At 36.9% G+C, this 19,504-nt stretch overlaps 2 protein-coding genes across 3 annotated transcripts; one reads left to right on the top strand and one right to left on the bottom strand.

The window, feature by feature from the left end:
* Positions 1-3,378: 3,378 nt before the first annotated feature.
* Positions 3,379-8,964, bottom strand: LOC121651903. The gene is made up of 10 exons (XM_042004361.1): positions 8,775-8,964; positions 8,639-8,663; positions 7,716-7,829; positions 7,163-7,272; positions 6,818-6,959; positions 6,541-6,576; positions 5,782-5,826; positions 5,574-5,654; positions 4,702-4,985; positions 3,379-3,990 (listed from the first exon to the last, which is right to left on the bottom strand). The coding sequence occupies exons 1-10, from the start codon at positions 8,835-8,837 to the stop codon at positions 3,553-3,555; spliced, it is 1,338 nt and encodes a 445-aa protein (XP_041860295.1). The 5' UTR covers positions 8,838-8,964; the 3' UTR covers positions 3,379-3,552.
* Positions 8,934-19,484, top strand: chdh (choline dehydrogenase). 2 transcript variants are annotated; one of them, XM_042004359.1, is made up of 11 exons: positions 8,934-9,016; positions 10,498-10,594; positions 10,688-10,918; positions 11,114-11,344; positions 12,092-12,258; positions 13,047-13,198; positions 13,374-13,503; positions 13,655-13,789; positions 15,161-15,303; positions 16,832-16,934; positions 17,054-19,484. In XM_042004359.1, the coding sequence occupies exons 2-11, from the start codon at positions 10,512-10,514 to the stop codon at positions 17,470-17,472; spliced, it is 1,794 nt and encodes a 597-aa protein (XP_041860293.1). In that variant the 5' UTR covers positions 8,934-9,016; positions 10,498-10,511; the 3' UTR covers positions 17,473-19,484. The 2 variants fall into 2 exon arrangements, with proteins under 2 accessions (XP_041860293.1, XP_041860292.1); XM_042004358.1 differs by having other exon boundaries at positions 10,498-10,918.
* Positions 19,485-19,504: the final 20 nt, after the last annotated feature.

Below are 19,504 nucleotides of genomic sequence, written 5' to 3'. Positions count from 1 at the left end.
ACTTTCTATACAATATTTCAGGTGTTTTCCTTATAATCATATTTCTAAGGAACATGATTAAGGAATATTTTATCCTGCCCCTCACATGCAGCCAGGCTAACCGGCCATGCATCTCACTAATATTTGTTCTAAATGAGCAGCTTAAGACAAGTCGAGCTGCTTTATTTTGCGCTATCTGCAGTTTATTTAGATTAGTATCTGTTGTATTAGACCAAATGATTGAACAATAGTCTATATGTGACAGAACTATTGATTCAACTAATGTTTTCCTGATTTGGTTTGGTACACATTTTCTACAGTACTTTACTAAAGCCATACTCCTACCCATTTTCTTTAATATTTCCTTTATTTGACTGTCCCAAGTTAACATGCTGTCCACTGTCACCCCAAGCAACTTGACCTCAGTCACTTGTTCTATAGGACATCCTTCTATAAACAAATTCAAAACAGGAAATTCTTTTTTAAGAAGATAACTTGATCCTATTAAAATACATTTAGTCTTCTCTGCATTAATCACCAACTTATTTTCATGAAACCAGCTCTCAATCAGTCTCAACTCCTCATTCAGAACTACATTCAGATTAAGTACATTTGTGTCAGATACATAAACCGTTGAATCGTCCGCATACAGAGCAATGGTAGCCTGTTTCAAAATAAATGATAAATCATTCAAATAAATAGAAAATAAAAGTGGCCCAAGGCAACTCCCTTGTGGCACACCACAACACAGCATCTTCTTCTCAGAGTAGCTACCATTAAACAATACTTTAAATTCTCGATTAACAAGATAACTTTTAATCCACTGAACCGCAGAAAGTTCAAACCCATACCAAATCAACTTATCCAACAATAGCTCATGATCTAATAAATCAAAAGCTGCACTTAAATCTAATAATATAGTACCCACTAACTTTTTATTTTCAATTTCATTTAACCAATCATCAGTCACTTGAGCTAAAGCTGACATTGTGGAGTGCCCTTTCTTGTAAGCATGCTGATAAACTGAATTTAAACCATTTTTACTAAAATACAAATTAATCTGATCGTAAACGATTTTCTCCATAATTTTACTCAAAACTGGTAAAATACTTATAGGTCGACAGTTTTTTCCAGAAAATGGTTCCTTGTTATTTTTAAGAAGAGGCACAATTTTAGCTATTTTCCAGTCAGTTGGGCAAATACATTTTTCCAAACTGAGATTAATAATATAACAAACTGGCATAGCAATCACATCAGACACCAATTTCAACAACATTACATCAAGTTCATCAATACCTGCAGGTTTTAATTTCATTTGCTTTAACACATTTTCTACAGTAATTATGCTCACTTTATCAAATTTAAATTGACATGATTTATTATACATAATTCTTTCTTTGATTGTTTGATGAGATGATATCTTTGGTGTACAGATCATATCTTTTCGCAGATTTTGAACTTTACTCATAAAATAGTCTCCTAAGTAGTTTGCTATGTCTATTGGTTTTGTCAGGAAGGAATCATTTACATCTAAAAATGTTGGAAAAGATTTAGCTTTCCGACCAACCAATTCATTTACGGTTTTCCATATTTTACTACTATCTGATTTTACATCTACGAATTTTCTTCCATAATATGCCTTTTTCTTTGATCTGTTTAATTTGGTTACATAATTCCTCAGTTGTTTATACCTATTCCACAATACCCTGTTATCCGATAGGATTGCTTCAGCCTTTAATTCGTTTCTTTGCTTAATGAACCCTTTAAGTTCAGGATCAAGCCAGGGGGAAGCAGCATTCCTTACTGTCATTTTCCTCAGAGGAGCATGTTTATTGATAATTGGCATTAATAACCTAGTGAAGACCTCCAAGGCTCTATTCGGGTCATCCTCTCGTAATATCTGAGACCAATCAATATTTCTGACCTCTTCCTCATAACTCCTTTCATTAAAATTTTTTAAATTACGTTTGATAATAATTTTCTGACCTGATTTGGGGATTTTGGTCTTTCTATTAATTGCAATTAAGTTGTGATCACTGAACCCAACACAAACTGAAATTCCTTTTGAACAGAAATCTACAGAATTTGTAAACATTAAGTCAATACATGTAGCGGTTTTTTTCCCATCAGATGTGTAAAAAACTCTAGTTGGTTTTGTCACAACTTGTACCAAATTACAGGTGTCAGTAAAAGATTGCAATTTATTTTTTAAAGAACAATTATTCAGACTCCAGTCAATATTTAAATCTCCAGTAAAGTAGATCTCCTTATTTAAGTCACATGCTTTATCTAACATAGAACAAATCTGATCTAGACAGACCATTGGCGAATTTGGAGGTCTATAACAACAACCTACTAGGACAGGTCGGATGTATGGTAAGTGCAATTCCAACCATAATGCTTCAACACCAATATGGCCAAGATCCGATCTAATCTTTACCGGTATGTGATCCTGAACGTAAAATGCCACTCCTCCCCCATTTATATTCCTATCATACCTATAAAAAGTATATCCATGTATAAACACAGAAGAGTTATCAATATTTACATCCAAATGAGTTTCCGATAAAGCTAATACATGCAACTTATAGTAACTTAAAACTTCAATAATATCCTGAACCTTATTTCTCAGACTGCAAATATTCAAATGGGCTATTTTCAATCCTTTATTAAATAATACACTTTCTCTCACCATGTTACTATAATGCTTTTTAAATTAACATTGTCATAATTGTAGAGCTGTAAAAAATAATCTGGCAGAGGGCCCTGCAGGTCAACTATGCAATCTGCTGCATGGTGTGTTGTCATATCATCCCACTAGGGGATGCACCTGGAGAAGAAATGGACAGCTGCTTAATCTTTCATAAGGCAAACAGATGTAAAACATCCCACTGCAATTCATACTGGTGTGTAAGAGTGTGTTTGATAGTGAAAAAGCACAGCACATAGACTAAAAACTGTTTAGACTAAAAATTGCTCTCTATAAGTGTGTCTATGAATGGGTGAAAGTGTGTAAAGAGCTTTGGGTGATCAACAAGATTAGAAAGGCCCCACACAACTGCAGTCCATTTACATTTAACATACTAAGTCCTCACATTTTTGCAGAATGGGTTTAAGCAGAACATAAACAGACCACTCAGCTGAAGAGGATTCCAACTATTATGGTCATGTTTGTGCCAAGCATGCACTTGCTTTGAACTGACAGTTAAAACCACTTATCTCCCATTCAGTTTTGTTTGAAAACACTGTCAAAATCTTAGGAACCCATAGATGTATCATAAAGCAAGTATTCTTTAGTGTTATTGTACAGAGAGAAAAATCTGTGGTTAAAAGCCTCTTTCTGTTCTACCTAGGAGATTTTCAACAGATAAAGATTAAAAACAGTTTTGACACACGAAGAGTTGTTAAGATGTTTAATTATAAAAAGGAAACAGAAGTCATTTAGGTCATATTTGCAATCGTTCCATGATGATGATGACAGTAGTAAAAACACCAACAGAGCATGTCATGTTTGCTATTCTTCACAAATTTGCCTACATTTGTTTTCCAAAGGAAGTTACCATAAACTAAATATCAAGGCAAAATATTGACAGAAATAGAAACATCAGACTTCAATGGCTCTGTCTCCATGGATATACCTGGCTTAATTCCCCTTGATTTTTCTGTAGCTTCCCTTAACTTCAGTGTGCTCTTTTTACTGTAGAAAACTCCTGGTCTGAATATCACGTCTGACAGTTTCTTCTTACTATGTCTCTGAGCATGAAGACACCTGCAAAGTTTGTTCAAATCTTTCATCAAACAAAATGTCTTGCAAGCCCTCAGTTCCAGTGGCAATAAACAACCATCCTTCTTCTCACTCAGCTGCACCACCCAGAACTTGGCCAACTCCTTGGCATTCTTTGCCTGGCTTGCCACCATGTTGAGGATCAGAGGGTAAAGGTCATGAGCTGCAGCTGGGATGGACAGCTCAGGGATGCTGTGGCTGAGAGAATGGCTGAGTTGGGAAGAGGGCTGAGAGGAGAGGAGAAGAGAGGAAAGTACATTATTACAATCAGCTATTGCATTTGTTAAAGGTCACAAACATTTCCATTAGACATTTCCTCACCCTGTGATTATATCAGCTTTAACTAATTAACCCAATGGAAACAGCCACACACTGTCAACAATGCAACCTTTTGACTTTTTAGAGCATGATTTGAGAGACCCTAACCCTCTTTAAAATACTCAATGTTAGGGATCTACTGATCCCTATACACTGACTATAATTTTGGTGTAATACTGATGTTAAAGTTAAAATAATAGTTTGATCAGTGGCAGTTAGTTGATACCAACTGGTTTTGTTAATTATTTTCCCATTAATGTCAAGTAAATAATAACATTTTTTATAAAACATATCTAAACAGTTTTACAGTATTTCATTCAACTGCATTCATATAAATGTCTAAAACACTATTTTATAACTTCACATAAAAAGAAAAGAAAAATCTTCTAAGCTTCAGGGTACACCTGGTAAGTACTGTATTATCCATTCCCATCACTTGACTTCATCTTATCTATTTATTTCAACAAGCTGATTATTGGGAAATTAGGCCAATATGTCTGTGCATCCCTACTTATTGTGCTTCTTGACTTAAATGTGAACAATTCTGGGTGATAAGTGAAATCATATTGCTGACTTAAAAAATAGCAAATAATAAAGAATAAAAATGAGCAACAACTTACAGTCTTTGCCTGTGGGGAGACAATGAGCACATGGTCTACCATCTTTGCTTGCTCTGCAAGCCATCGCATTGGCCCCAACTCTGCGATCTTTTCCTGTTGCCACATGTCAATCGCAACTCTACAGCCACAGTGCAGCTGCAGGAACTCTGCCAGTGCCACCACTGCTCCCTGGAAGGCTGAATTCACAGCAGGGTAAACCACAAGCACAGGGACCGCAGCCATGGGATTGACAGACAGGTTTTTGAGATCCAAAGATGAGGCAGTGTTAGGTCCCCACATTTTATCTGATGGGGAAAGACACAACAAATAAACAAACAAAAAAGTATGTAAACAAAGGGGAATCTTAAGCTTAATAGGCTTGAGTAGTTCTTTTATCCATATCTCAAATCTAGGCACAGAAACATGCTAACGAGATAGTTAAAGCTAAGTTCCCTTGCACAGTGGCAGAAAGTTTGATGCAAATGAACTAGGAGTAGGACTGAGGGATACCACAAATTTTGCTACTGATACTTTTTTGCTTAAAGTTTCACAATCATTTATTGAGTTTGCCTTTAACTATTGATCATTATTATCATAATCAAACACAGTTTGAAAACTATTGTCCAATAAAACATCTTTTATGAACGGCAGAGCAAAAAAAAAAAAAAAAAAAAAAAAATCAGACTGAAGCATTTTTGTATTTGTAAACAATATAAAATAACAACATCAGCAATGTAACAAAATAATAAAAATAACAAAACAATAAAAAATTGAATATTGAAATAATCCTATTATGCACACAGAAAGAAGACAAGATTAAGTTGAGTTTTCATACAGCATTTGGTTCCCATCCTACTCCCACCAGATATACATTCAAAAAGTGAGGTATTTACATATTATATAGCTGGAACTCAGGATCATCAAAGCAGCCAGTACTCCAATGACCATAACTGTGACATCTTTCATTGTCAGGCCTGCAAAGACAAACATATGCACACATAATACATGCATACTTTGTGTTTTTTGTTTTGTTTTGTTTTTCAGCTAACATGAAATTAGAAACATATGATTCAATGTATAGATGGATGCAATAAATCTTACAGGAAGAAGCGGGCTCAGGGGTGATCTTAACTGAAGAAGGAAGACCTAAAAAGAACAGTCAAAGATAGAATATAAACGTGCACATTGTAAAGTCTTAGTGCCATCATTTATCATACAGTACACTTGTACTCCATATGACTCCATACTATTCAACTCCATATGTGCCTTTGTGGTGTTTTATATATATGTAGCTGTGGATTGACAAATACTGCCAACCTTCAACCATTTTAATCAATTTTAAATTAATATACAGTTGTTAAGGGTTATAAAAGAAATGTGGATTTTGTAAGTTAAAATTCAACAGCGCTTTGATCTTGTACCACAAAGTACAAACACAAGATAAAGAGAAGCTCAGGTGGCACTCTCCTCAGCAAAGATTTTTATGAATCATCTTAACATATGACTTCATAATATGTCACACTGGATTCAGTCAGTCTTCTTTCTAGTAGGTGAAGGCATCTTCCCCTTTCACCTACTTTGCACATGAGTGATATAAACTCAAGTAACACTTTCTCTCTTTGCATAGCACAGAAAATTTAACTAAGCACAATCTCACATGTACAACCCATTCCCAGTTGCACACACAAAGTTAAACTAAATATACTAACATTTCCAGCAAAGTTATATTCAGATTTTTATAGCCTAAATTAATTTTATGTTGGCTAATGTTTACTAACTCTCCAGTCTCCCATATAGAACAAATAAAGTAATATAATTTAGGGAGGATTTTATCCAAATTTACAGATGTAATTTACTCACCCGTTGCTGCTTGACGAGACATTGGTGTGACATTTCCTACAAAAAAACAGAGGGAGGCTTACATATGACGATAATCATACTATCACTGCTATTAAAAAATACAGTTTGATTATAGTATTCAAGAGACATTTACAACATATTTCTGACAGTATTATTCAATTGTTAGAGACATGATATACAATTTGGTATGCGTTGTTTTTTTTTTCCAAAGCAACTTTAAAGTTGCAAATAAAACAAAAAAGAAAAAAAAGAAAGAAAGAATGACAAAAGGTTTTACTTGGATCCTTATCTTGGTTGTCTTGGACATCTATACTGGTTGTAATGGTAACAGGGTCAATCCCAGGTGGAGGATATGGAAGATTGAGAGCTGATATGTAGTAGTATTCAGGGCTTACCGGCACTAAATAATGAAACCATTCCTAAAATTAAAGTTAATGCATATTTAAAAGTTAATGCAATGAATACAAACTTTAAAACATATCAGCGTGAAGCATTATTTTAGCATCATCCCATGCAGTCAAATGCTGCTACAAAATATTAAATAAGTAAATAACAACAAAAATAATAATAATCAAACAAAACAAATGGAAGTTGTTTCTAGTTATGACCCTCTTCGTGATACCTGCTCTAACCCGGTGAGGTTAGCTTTTGCCAAAGGAGGGATGTATTCACAGACGTAGGTGGACATATCTGTAATATCGATCCAAATACCTGTCAAGTATTTTATACTAGCTGCAAAGAAAAAAGGCAAGAAAGTTAATGGAAATGAAAATATCTGCCAGTTAGCATGGACCATTAGATAATCTGCCACATGAACCCTAAAGGTCTACACAAGCTGCAGTGACGTCTACTTATCCACATTTGGTTACATTCTTTAAAAATAAAAAAAAAAACATTTTTGCTGGATATCATTTGACCAACTTATTATTATTATTTTTTTTTATAATTAGGGTGTTTCTCCAATGTAACATTTGCTATAATTTAGACAGATCTGGGTTTGGTGATGAAATCTAACTATCCTGTGTCACATTGTGTCTTGGACATACAGACAGCGGTATATAAATACTCTATGGAAAATAGAATAAGATGCCTGTGTCCATCTCTACATAGTTTAAATTGTACAGATGAAACCATCTTAAAGTCTAATTCAAAAACATAAATAACTTGTCTCTTACCATCAATGCTGATGGCCCAGCTTATTTTAAGCATGGTAATTCCTCCTTCTGTCACCTGCTCCGCTGTCAAGCCTACAGGCTTTGATGGGGGGGTAGAGCTTGTTGGGGGGAAATCTGGAACAACATTGGAATTTGTTCAGTCCTCAATATTTATGGTCACTACTGTAATAATAATAATAATAACTATTATTAATTATTATTATTGTTGTTGTTGTTATTATGTCAGGCTGCGGTGCTAACCACCGTTTGTTTGTTGTCCCATTATCATTATTATTATTATTATTATTTTTATTATAATAATTATTATTATAACAATAATAGAAATAAAAAGATAACATAAAGCATTATATAGCCTGAGCCTGAGGCATAAAAAATACTTTTTTGCATGTTCTGTTTTTTATATGTTTGCATTTCTGCTCTGCCTTCCTGTAGTGTATGTTACTTTAACTCCTTATTTCTTCTGCAGCAAGAAAAAGTTTGAGCTTTTTCATATTCATAGCTGCCCTTCCTGAGTCTGATTATGCTAGACCTTTTACTTCCTTGAGATGTCTTTGTTGTAACTTGGCAAATAAAGCTAAACTGAATAGAACTGGTGTCATTAAAATCTAAATTTTCATACAAAAATTTATTAAAAGAAATTCTGTTCTTCTACAATGAGACAGTGTCTAACAGTTATGACTGTGGCTGTAGGAGCCAGACAAAAGTGAAGGAAAAAGTGTAATTTTGTTGATAACAGAGAAACTCAACTGAAACTATAACATTCACAAGAACCCCTCCCCCCTTCCCCACCCTTAAAATCCATAGTATGTTCAAAATACATCCCACTACCAAAAATACACATTTCTAATACATTTAGTACACTTTGTTTTATTGTAGTCATAGTTAATATGAAAATGAAAATAATAAACATAACACGGACTTACCATAATATTCATTACACTTTACTGTCTGCAAAGAAATGCCAGAAACAAAGCGATTACACAATATGTTTTTTTTTTGTTTGTTTGTTTTTTTTTGTTTTTTTTTACTGTGAATCAAAATATAAAGCCAATAACTTACAATTTGATGTGATGCCACCTGAGCCACGAAACAACAGAGGAATAAAATGGTAAATCCCCGCATCTTTAGGTCTCACCAGGTCCAAAACTGAAAAAGAAAATGTCATTTAAAAGCTGACTAGTCGGCGCTATTAGACGACCTGAAGAGGACCCTCAGCAGCGGCGGTATATATCACAGAGTTTGCGCTGAAGCCCCGCCCACTTACTGAATCCCCGTAGGATTCCCTGTTTACGGAAAAGACGGTAGGCTCTACTTCTGCTGCTAAATTAAACAACTCTCACACTGTCTTTCGTACTTATTCGCCGCAAACTTTTTCTGCACCACCTCTGTTTGTCTTAAATACATTTTGTAAGATCACATTCAGCGAATTTTGTGCCCTGTATAAAGTCCAGACGACCTCGCACTGAGCTCATTTGTAGTTAGGAAGTTTAACAGAAAATGTAAACATACTAATGGATTCAGTTTCAAATGAAAACCAACAAGTTTTCTGAATACATTATACGTCTTTTAGAGCGTCTGAGGCGGTCTAAATATATTCAAGTCATGCAAATGGACACATATCGACCATCTACTGTTAACGGCAGACTGATAAGGTTTCGAAAATAGTCTCCTGTCGTAAACATTTAATGCAAAACACCCCACAATACAGAGTTTGAACGTTTGTAAAAACTTGCCGACGCTCCTATTTCTTCTATACACTGTATTCGAATAAACTTGTTTATATTTCAGTCTGCTAGATTTAGGTTGAAACCAAAACCATTGGTGAGTAATTAACAGAAATGCCACTATATGAGTCAGGCCCTGTTTCAGAAATGATTGTCCTGACTAACTTCTCTTACCCAACGAGTTCTCACTCTAGGAAATGAACCACCACCGATTTTAGTCATGTTGCTAGGCAAGCAAAAAATCCACACACAAGCACATTAGACCAGCTTTCTTGTCATTTCTTTAAGTAGTCTTCACGAATGACTCTCCAGGCTTCTTACAGGACATTTTAAAGCTCTTCTCTAGATGTTGGCTGCCTTTCGTACTGTTCTCTGTCAAGATGATCCCTGAAGTACCTTTAGATACTATTTTTAAATGGGTTATTTGCTGTTTATTATTTGTTGAAGCAGCACTAGTTTGAGTTAGGTGCCTTTTTATGCTTAAGTGAGTTATAGGTTAGGGTTATGTGATTTCACTCCAATAGACACATTTAGCAGAGAGGGACTGGAAATTCCCCAAAATAAGCAAATTCATTATAGACACATGGCCAAAAACACTACAACATGTGAGTACAGATTACTTATTAAAAAAAAACAAAAAACAGGTGTGGCAATTCTCACTTTAAACTAAGCATTTATAAGAGCAGACAGGTTACAGCAGGCATCGTAACCCGTTATGTATCTAACACACCCATCCATGCATATACACAAAATTCTTTATGAGTAAACAGAGAGAAACGCAAACTAAACCATGGAAACAACTGAGCCTTCAAGTTGCTTATTTAATAAACAACTGATACTCAGAAGTATCATCAAGTCTTTAAGGAAAACAGGGGGCAGTAACAGTTGGTATTAAATGATCCATTATACCATAAAGGTTCCTTTCTGTATTGCACGAATTGTACATTTAGCAGTAGAGTAAATAAATATTTCTTGCAGTCAAACATGTTTATTTTTATTCAGCATCATTTCATACAGTTTCAGATTAATTTCCACTTTCTTTTCATTGTGGTTTTCAGTGAACTTTCCCAGGATGCTGCTTTTGGCCAAGTTTGGCCAAGCTGGAGCCCGAAGAGTTGTCACAGGGACTCGGGGGACATATATGAAGGATGGCAGGTGCATTTTTACCTGTTTGCCAAAATATCCTGTCATCCCCAAGACAAGACTGACGGGCCTGTTGTTTCCCTGCTCCTCCACTGGCCATTACAGATACTTTACTGTGTCAGCTCCTCATGGGAGTCAGAAAACCCCATCCTACAGTTATGTGATTATTGGAGCAGGCTCAGCAGGCTGTGTCCTTGCCAACCGCCTCACAGAGGATGCTCATGAGTCTGTGCTGCTGCTGGAGGCTGGGCCTAAGGACATGTGGCTTGGCAGTGTAAGGCTGTCATGGAAGATCCACATGCCAGCTGCACTGACCTACAACCTCTGTGATGACAAGTACAGTAGTCAAATAATCTATTTTTCTTTCACTGTGTTAAAAATTGAACAAGTGAACAATCCATGTATCATTTTAGTTTTACCATTAATCCAATCCTCCATGTTTTATTCTATTCAGACCTGATAATCTGACAGTAATCCCTTTTTATTTATTTATTTTTTTTTTGCCATGCTGTACTTCTTTTCATTCTTCAGGTATAATTGGTACTACCACATTTTACCTCAGGCCAACATGGACAATCGAGTGATGTACTGGCCACGAGGCCGTGTTTGGGGAGGGTCCTCCTCACTCAACGCTATGGTGTACATCCGCGGGCATGCTGAAGACTACAACCGTTGGCAGAGAGAGGGAGCAGAAGGCTGGGATTATGAGCACTGTCTGCCTTACTTCAAGAAAGCTCAGTGCCATGAACTTGGAGAGAACCGGTACTTAATCAAACTATATTGAAGGATATTTAGTGTTTTATTTTTGTTTTTTTCCCCCTTTTTATATAAGACATCTTGATCAGTATGTTTGAACAGAGTTTGAAGGGAATCCCAGCTGCAAAAGTGTCTGAAATAGTTTGAAAAGTCATCATGGTTGACTTGAAAAATTCTTTTTAATGCACAATGTTTCAGTGAATGTTATGCAGAACTTGAATTAATGAGCAAAAAACTGAGAAACCAGGAATCAAATGCAAATGATAACAGTAGATTTAGTCCTGTTTTAATATTCTGATCCTGTGACAGTGTTAGGTGGGGCTCAGGCAGAGGACCCAAACAGCAGGGCAAGGTTCAAACCAGTTATTGCAACTCAGAGATACAGTTTTCTCAATGGTCGTATCATTGCTCTTGATCACGACATGAAGCAAGGGAAGACGATCTGGCATCAGACAATGGGAAACACAGACAATATATACACAGAAGATAATGGGTGACAGGTGGAACCACTCAGAGACAGGACACACAATGGCAGGAAGCAAAGGTACCTGAAACGACAGCAAAATTAGGACTTACAAAACAAAACAGGAAACAAAACATGACAGTCTAACAAACCTGAAGCGACACAACAGAACTGCCAGCCTGTCCGGGTGGACTCCAACTCTCACCTGTTCACAGCTGGGATAGGCTCAAGTTCCTTTCATTTTTAATCTTTGTGAAATATTAACTTTTATTCCCCTTTCTGTATTACAGGTACAGAGGTGGCAGTGGACCTCTTCATGTGTCAAGAGGAAAGACCAATCATCCTCTTCACAAGGCTTTTATTGAGGCAGGGCAGCAGGCAGGATACCCTTTCACTGATGACATGAACGGATACCAGCAGGAAGGCCTGGGCTGGATGGATATGACTGTTCATAAAGGTTAATAGAACAGGAAACTAAAATCACTTTTATCTATTAATTGTTTGCAAGTAACCAATGACACCATTTAAATGCTTTAACTGGGATGCTTGCTAAACAAATGATTTTACTTCAGAAGATTTAATTATTAATAAAATATTAAATGAGATGTGTTCAATTTGACTAAAATTTTAAGGATTATTTGTTGGGGTACTAAAGTTATCTTGGATAGTTGTGTGTAGTATTGATAGAAAAGGGCTGTGCACATGCCTCAGCATTGATGTAGAGGTACAGTTTACAGAGAAATATGTGGATCTACTGGAAGTGTTTGAATGTTAGTGTTGGTTGTCAGCAGTAAAATGAACAGACTGGAACCTTAAGGCCACAACGCAAGGATTAACTTGCACAACATCATGTAAAACAGAAACTCCTGTTTAAGAAAAAACAACTCTTGCTTAAAATAACTTTCAAAAAAAGTTCGGAGTATTTCTTTATTTGGCACACCAGTATCATTGGGAGTGTTTGATCTGGCCAGTTTCAGCTGCAGTGAAACTCTTACTCCAGCTAAACAGTAAGTTTAAACAAACCACCAAAGCATTAATGTTCCTACATTAAACTTTTTCCTTCTTAAGAGGTTGAAAATGTTAAAGCATGGCACAGTTGAATGATAATGATCTATTTATTTATCTTGAATTGAATGTGATGAAGCACAGAACATGAAGAGCAAAAAGTGTTGCCCACATCGTACTAACAGGAGAGACTTTATCTTTTAATGAAGCAGTCAACATCCCACTGACTGATCTCTCCAGGGAAGAGATGGAGTACTGCCAGCGCCTACCTGAGACCTGTCCTGGCTCGACCCAATTTGAAGGCGGAGGTGCGCTGTTTGACTACCAAGATCTTGTTTGATGGCAGTCGTGCTGTGGGGGTTGAATACATGCAAAATGGACAAAAGAAGAGAGTAAGTTTAAATGCTGCAGGACTTTTGTGAATGAAAATTTGAAAATGAACTTAAAGAAATTAAATGTAATTAATAGAACTAAACATTATACACAAATGAGTTTTTTTTATTACATTTCTTATTTCACATTGTTTTTAAGCAGCTAATAAACTCAGTTTTTCTCTTATCTGTTAAGGTGTTTGCAGAAAAAGAAGTGATACTGAGCGGAGGAGCCATCAACTCCCCTCAGCTTCTCATGCTTTCTGGTGTAGGGAACGCAGACGACCTGAAAGAACTCGGCATTCCTGTTGTTCAGCACTTGCCCGGTGTGTTGCGTGTGGGAGATTTGCAGCTGTTACTGCTTTTTATTACAGTTAATATTTCTGCACAGAGAATTTCTGTTGTCCTTTACGTTGTTTGTGGAGCACACTGTTTTATGATGCCTCTCTGTCTTTTCTTTTCTCTGATGTCGCCCAGGTGTTGGTAGTAACCTGCAGGATCACTTGGAGCTGTATGTCCAGCAGCAGTGTACTCAGCCAATCACTCTGTACAAAGCGCAGAAACCCTTCCATATGATCAAGATAGGCCTGGAGTGGCTCGCTTTGTTCACTGGTAACTACAATCACCTAAAGATGCAAATGACAGCATTATGCATTCTCTCACATTTTAGTGTGACAGAGAGCAGAGGTTTGACACGGAAAGTTTTTAGACCCCCTTAAATTTTTCCACTCCTTGTTAATTTGTAGCCACTTGCTAAAATCATTTAATTTTTTTCCCTCAGTGTACACACAGCACCCTATTTTGACAGAAAAATACAAAATTACAAATTTATTAAATAACAAAACCTGAAACATCACATGGTCGTAAGTGTTCAGACACTTTGCTCAGTACTAAGTAGAAGCATCCCTTTGAGCTAAAACAGCCATGAGTCTTCTTGGGAATGATGCAACAAGTTTTTCACACCTGGATTTGGGGATCCTCTGCCGTTTTTCCTCGCAGATCCTCTCCAGCTCTGTCAGGTTAGATGGTGAACGTTAATGGACAGCCATTTTCAGGTCAGAGATGCTCATTTGGGTTTAAGTCAAAGGTCTGGCTAGGCTAGTAAATAACAGTCAGAGAGTTGTTCCTCAGCTACTTCTTAGTTCAGTAATGGTCTCATCAGACCATAGAATCTTTTTTCTCATAGTCTGGGAGTCCATGTGTTTTTATATCCAACTCTATTCAAGCCTTCTTGTGTATTGCACTGAGGAGAGGCTTCCGTTTGGCCATTTTGCCATAAAACCCTGATTGGTAGGGGGCTGCAGTGATGGACTTTCTACAATCTCCCCACTGGATTTCTAGAGCTCAGCCACATCAATCTTTGGCTTCTTCTTTACCTCTCTCACCAAGGCTCTTCCGATTGCTCAGTTTGGCCGAATGGCCAGCTGTAGGAAGAGTTCTGGTCATCCTAAACTTCTTCCCTCTAAGGATTATGGAGGTAACTGTGCTCTTAGGAACCTTAAGTGCAGCAGAAATTCTTTTGTAGCCTTGGCCTGATCCGTGTCACAGTTCTGTCTCTGACCTCTTGGAGCAGTTCTGTCAACCTCATGTTTCTCATTTGTTCTGGCATGCACTGTGAGCCGTTAGGTCTGATATAGACAGGTGTGTGTCTTTCCTTATCAAGTCCAATCAATTTAATTAAACACAGCTGGACCTGCATAAAGGTGTAGAACCATTTGAAGGATGATCAGAAGAAAATGGACAGCACGAGTTAAATATACGAGTGTCACAGCAAAGGATCATTTTCAATTTTTATAAGCTTCCCCAGAGTTAAGATTTAGGGCAGATTATAACAAGGAAAGCACCCTGTGGTTTTACCACAGAGCACGAAGCCATCATGGGCAAACTTACAGATTGTGTGATTATAGGTTTGGCATGCAGTTGGCTATCTGATGGCAGTGCAAGTTTTCATCTTAGTTTCCATGGTGATTTTTTTTTCCCCAGGTAACGGAGCAACAGCCCACTTGGAGAGTGGGGGGTTCATACGTAGCCGGGCGAAGGTTACACACCCTGACATTCAATTTCATTTCCTGCCCTCACAAGTGATTGACCATGGACGAGTAGCTTCAAAGATAGAGGCATATCAGGTGCGTTTAGATTACGTATTAAAATGTATTTATTTATTTTTATGTCTTTTTTGGCAGATAACAGGTTGTTGTGTTCTGAGAAGCATGGGTCTACTGTAATTAGGACTATTATGGTGTTAGAAGTGTGCCAATAAATACACGTTCTATTGTACAAAGTAATATGAACCCACTGTTAATCCTGGAAAGCTAGACAAAACACTCACGAGATATACAAGACACAATGGAATATTTATACTCATGAGCATGGTTCCATGGAAACAGGAAGCTTTTCCTAGACAATACCTGAGAATTTGCATATTAATACACAGACAGGTTCCAGAGAAGTGTGCCGACCTGCAGCTGATAAGAGCTCTTCCTACATTACATTGGTGTTATCTTATTTGCATCACTTTTGAACACTGTTGCATCATTTTCCACAAAAATTTTAAGGAAACTGTGATTTAACTTGGTAGTTGCTTGTAACAGAAAGATAATTCTAATCCACAAAGGCTGATGAGATTTTGGGTTGATAAAAGAAAGGAGCTGTAATTTCCTGCAACTTGAACAAGACTTAGATTTTGCAGAGGACTGATCAGCTTCCAGTATCAACAACTGGAATTTGCTGTGAAAAAAACCAGTGTGATAACTCTGTGACTGATGATAATTGTATTTAGAGAGTTGCACAACCAGAAGCTAGTCCCTTTTCAATGTTGAAATAATTACTAGTCTGACTTATTTTTTGTGCTATACAAGCATTTTAAGCAATGACTCACTAAACCCTCAAAGGTCATCAAACATTAGAAGTTTAACTAATTAAATGAGTCGTTGACATGAAGGCAAAAACAGGATTTTTAAGTGTTTTGATCATGTTCAAACTCTCTCTGGGCCACTCCAAGAAATTCCCTGTTTTTTTTTTCTTTTCAAAAGTAATTATGTGGTTTATTGAGTCAGTGTCTTTCTGAAATATAAGACTTTGTCCAAGCCTGAGATCCTAAGCTCTGAGAAGTTTTCTGTCAGTGTTCCTTTACATTTTTCTGCATGCATCTTTCCTTCTTTTCTTAACAGTTTTCACACCTTACTGTAGAAAATGTCCTCATGAAATTATGTTACCTCCACCATGTTTGACTGTAGGTGGCATATTAATGAGGTGATGCAAAGTATCTGATTTCCTCCACACACACACCCACATACACTCACACTTGCCATTTGAATGGAATTATGGACAATTTCATTGGATCTTAAGATGTTCTTTAACTGTTTTCATTGGCTTTTTGTCCCAGTGGTCTATGAAGTCTGTTGCTGGCTTAAGGTTTCTTCTCTTTTTGAATGATGAAGGCTGCTTTGCTTTTGGAGTCTTAAAATGCAGTTTTTTGTGTCCCTCCCTACATCTGTGCCTGTAGTTTTGATTTTATCCTGATATTTACAAACACCTTGGTGACTTCGCAGTTGAGTGCTCTTCTGGGTTATTTCCATTTAATTCAGTTAGGCACAGGAGTCCCCAGACAAGTTGAGAAGCGTTATTACAAATAATTATTTCCTGGTTTTGTAGGTTCATGTTGGACCGATGAGAAGCACCAGTATCGGCTGGATGAAGCTGAAGAGCACAAACCCATTAGATCACCCAGTTCTCCAGCCAAACTATCTCTCCACTGGTAAGACCCAGCTTGTATATCAGAAATGTGGGGGTAAACGGGGGAGGTTGGTTAACTCACTCCTTTGGCAGAAACTTCTGCTGGCAGAATCTGGTGTTTACTTAGTCTCCTCCTTTCAGATATTGATGTGTGGGAGTTTAGGGAATGTGTCAAACTCTCTCGAGAGATTTTTGCCCAGAAAGCCTTTGACCCATTCCGTGGTCGGGAAGTCCAGCCAGGTCCCCAGGTCCAATCCGATGCTGACATCGATGCTTTTGTACGCCAAAAGGCTGACAGTGCCTACCATCCGTCTTGCACCTGCAAAATGGGCTCACCCTCAGACCCGATGGCAGTCGTTGATTTAAACACGAGTGTTTTGGGTCTGGAGCGGCTGCGTGTGGTGGACGCCTCAATCATGCCGAGCATCGTCAGCGGAAACCTTAATGCTCCAACCATCATGATTGCTGAGAAGGCCGCTGATATTATCAGAGGACGTCCTCCTCTCACCGACGCAGGTGTTCCAGTGTATCAACCTCCGAGTCTCGACACACAGAGATGAGCTGACAATTCAACAGATGAGTAGAGGGTAACTTGTGGGTTATGTCTTTGATTGGGAAATGATTATTCAACTTCTAATAACATGTAAACATTAATTTGTTACAAATTATTCATTGCAACAATGTTGCCCTGTAGCTGCAAATGAGCCAGTTTAGCTAAATGTATTTTTCTTAACTCGACTGAACAATATCAGTATTGTTATAGAATCACACTAACACATTTCTCCTGTCTCATTTATCTAAATTAAGAAATTCATACATTTTGCTTTTGTTCCAGTTGCACATTAATTGCAAATACTTTATCAGGGTAGATGAACAACACCCCCCACTCAACACCTTATTGCATTTTTCTTTTACATGGTACAATATGGTGCAGCTCTTTTCATTAAAAGAAGTACCACGTAAATTATACCGATGCTTTTTATGGTACAATCTCACATGACATACGGTGATGTCAAAACACTGCAAAATGCTGATTTATCAGAATGAGTGATCATCTGTGGGAGTAAACATCTGCAGTTGTGCACACAAATGTAGACAAACTTCCTTGCTCTACAAAGTCATTTAAAGTCTGGTTTACAACATAAATCCTCCATATTTTATTAGCATATTGCACGTATTTTATATGTAATTGATGAATATTTGTTAATACAAGTTTATTAGCTATGTAATAGTTCTCTAAAATCTGTGTCATATAATAAATACACAGCAAAATTGTGTGTTTCATCTCTGTTGGTGCAACTTCACACACAGTGATAGACAGCTGATCCGCCAGGTGAAGGTGCTTTTGTCTGTAGTAGAAAATGAAGAATGGAAGCTGAACTGCACCATACCATGTAATAGAAAAATGCAGTTATTAAATTTAAACAATGTATTTTTGTGCAAATATACTCTTTAAGTTCAATCTTACTAACCAAACAAGATTACAGCTGATTGTAAGGTTTCAGCTGCACTACCTTCTACTGAGGTAATCCACAGCAACAGTTAGCAGCACTGTACTTTCTATGAGCCATGTCTGCAGTCTGTAGTTAGTACACATACTTTTTTTATGAAAACATAAACTTTTCTTTCAATGTTGTCAGACAAGAAGTGACTAAATAACTAATTTTGTACATCAAAACAGGCAACAGTGATTGTAAACAACAAACCTTATTGTTAAAAGAAAAAAAAAACTTTGCAGGACTGTGGATTAAACCAGTGGAAAAGAGGAGCTAGAGAGAAAGATGGCACCTAAGCATGGGTTCAGGCTTAGTAAACATCCTTGTCTGTTTGGTTTCTTAACACTACAGTAGTCCAGCTCAGAGCCATTACACTACCAAAATGAGGGTTTTCTCATTTTCTTTTCATGGCTACAAAGAAATGACCACTTCACTTTTACATGCTCTGGATCACATACAAAAGATCCCTTTTGTGTCTTTGCAGTAGAAACTCAAATCTTTTACAGGTGGTAAAGTTTATGGTTCATTTCAGGCTGGGAGCTGTGCCATTCATTCAAGCCAACTGGACACTTAAATAGCTTTCAGTGTATATAAAAGAATATATGACAACTGAATTCTTAAAAATATATAAATATATATAAGTGTTAGAGATATTTGCAAAGGTACTTACAGATGATTGTGTGGAAGTGAGCAAATTCAAGCTTTTCAATACAATGAAACCATTGGTGCCTGTACGATTATTAGATTGTGGTGTCAGTGTTACTGTGGATGCAACATGTAACTAAACAAGTTTACTGAAGATAGGATTATCACATGTGGGTGTTTAGTTTTTAGAATTAATTTCAGTGATGTATGAGGTTGATTAAAATCTCTTTGTGTTATCAGCCATGATGAAATGTACCGTTATACAGATAATTATATTTTATGACACTCTGTTGCTTAATTCATAACCGCTACTGTGACAAGTATTGTTTACATGATAATGCAGTGTTGTATTAAACAGTGTAAACCATGACCAGATGTGAATCAGTTAACATGGATCAGAAAGGGAATAAACTCTACACATTGTAAAGCTTTGTTTGTTTGTTTGATTTTT

The sequence above is a fragment of the Melanotaenia boesemani genome, chromosome 13 (assembly GCF_017639745.1).
Source record: "Melanotaenia boesemani isolate fMelBoe1 chromosome 13, fMelBoe1.pri, whole genome shotgun sequence".
NCBI classification, from domain to species: Eukaryota; Metazoa; Chordata; class Actinopteri; order Atheriniformes; family Melanotaeniidae; genus Melanotaenia; species Melanotaenia boesemani.
This window is presented reverse-complemented; position numbering and strand designations above follow the sequence as displayed.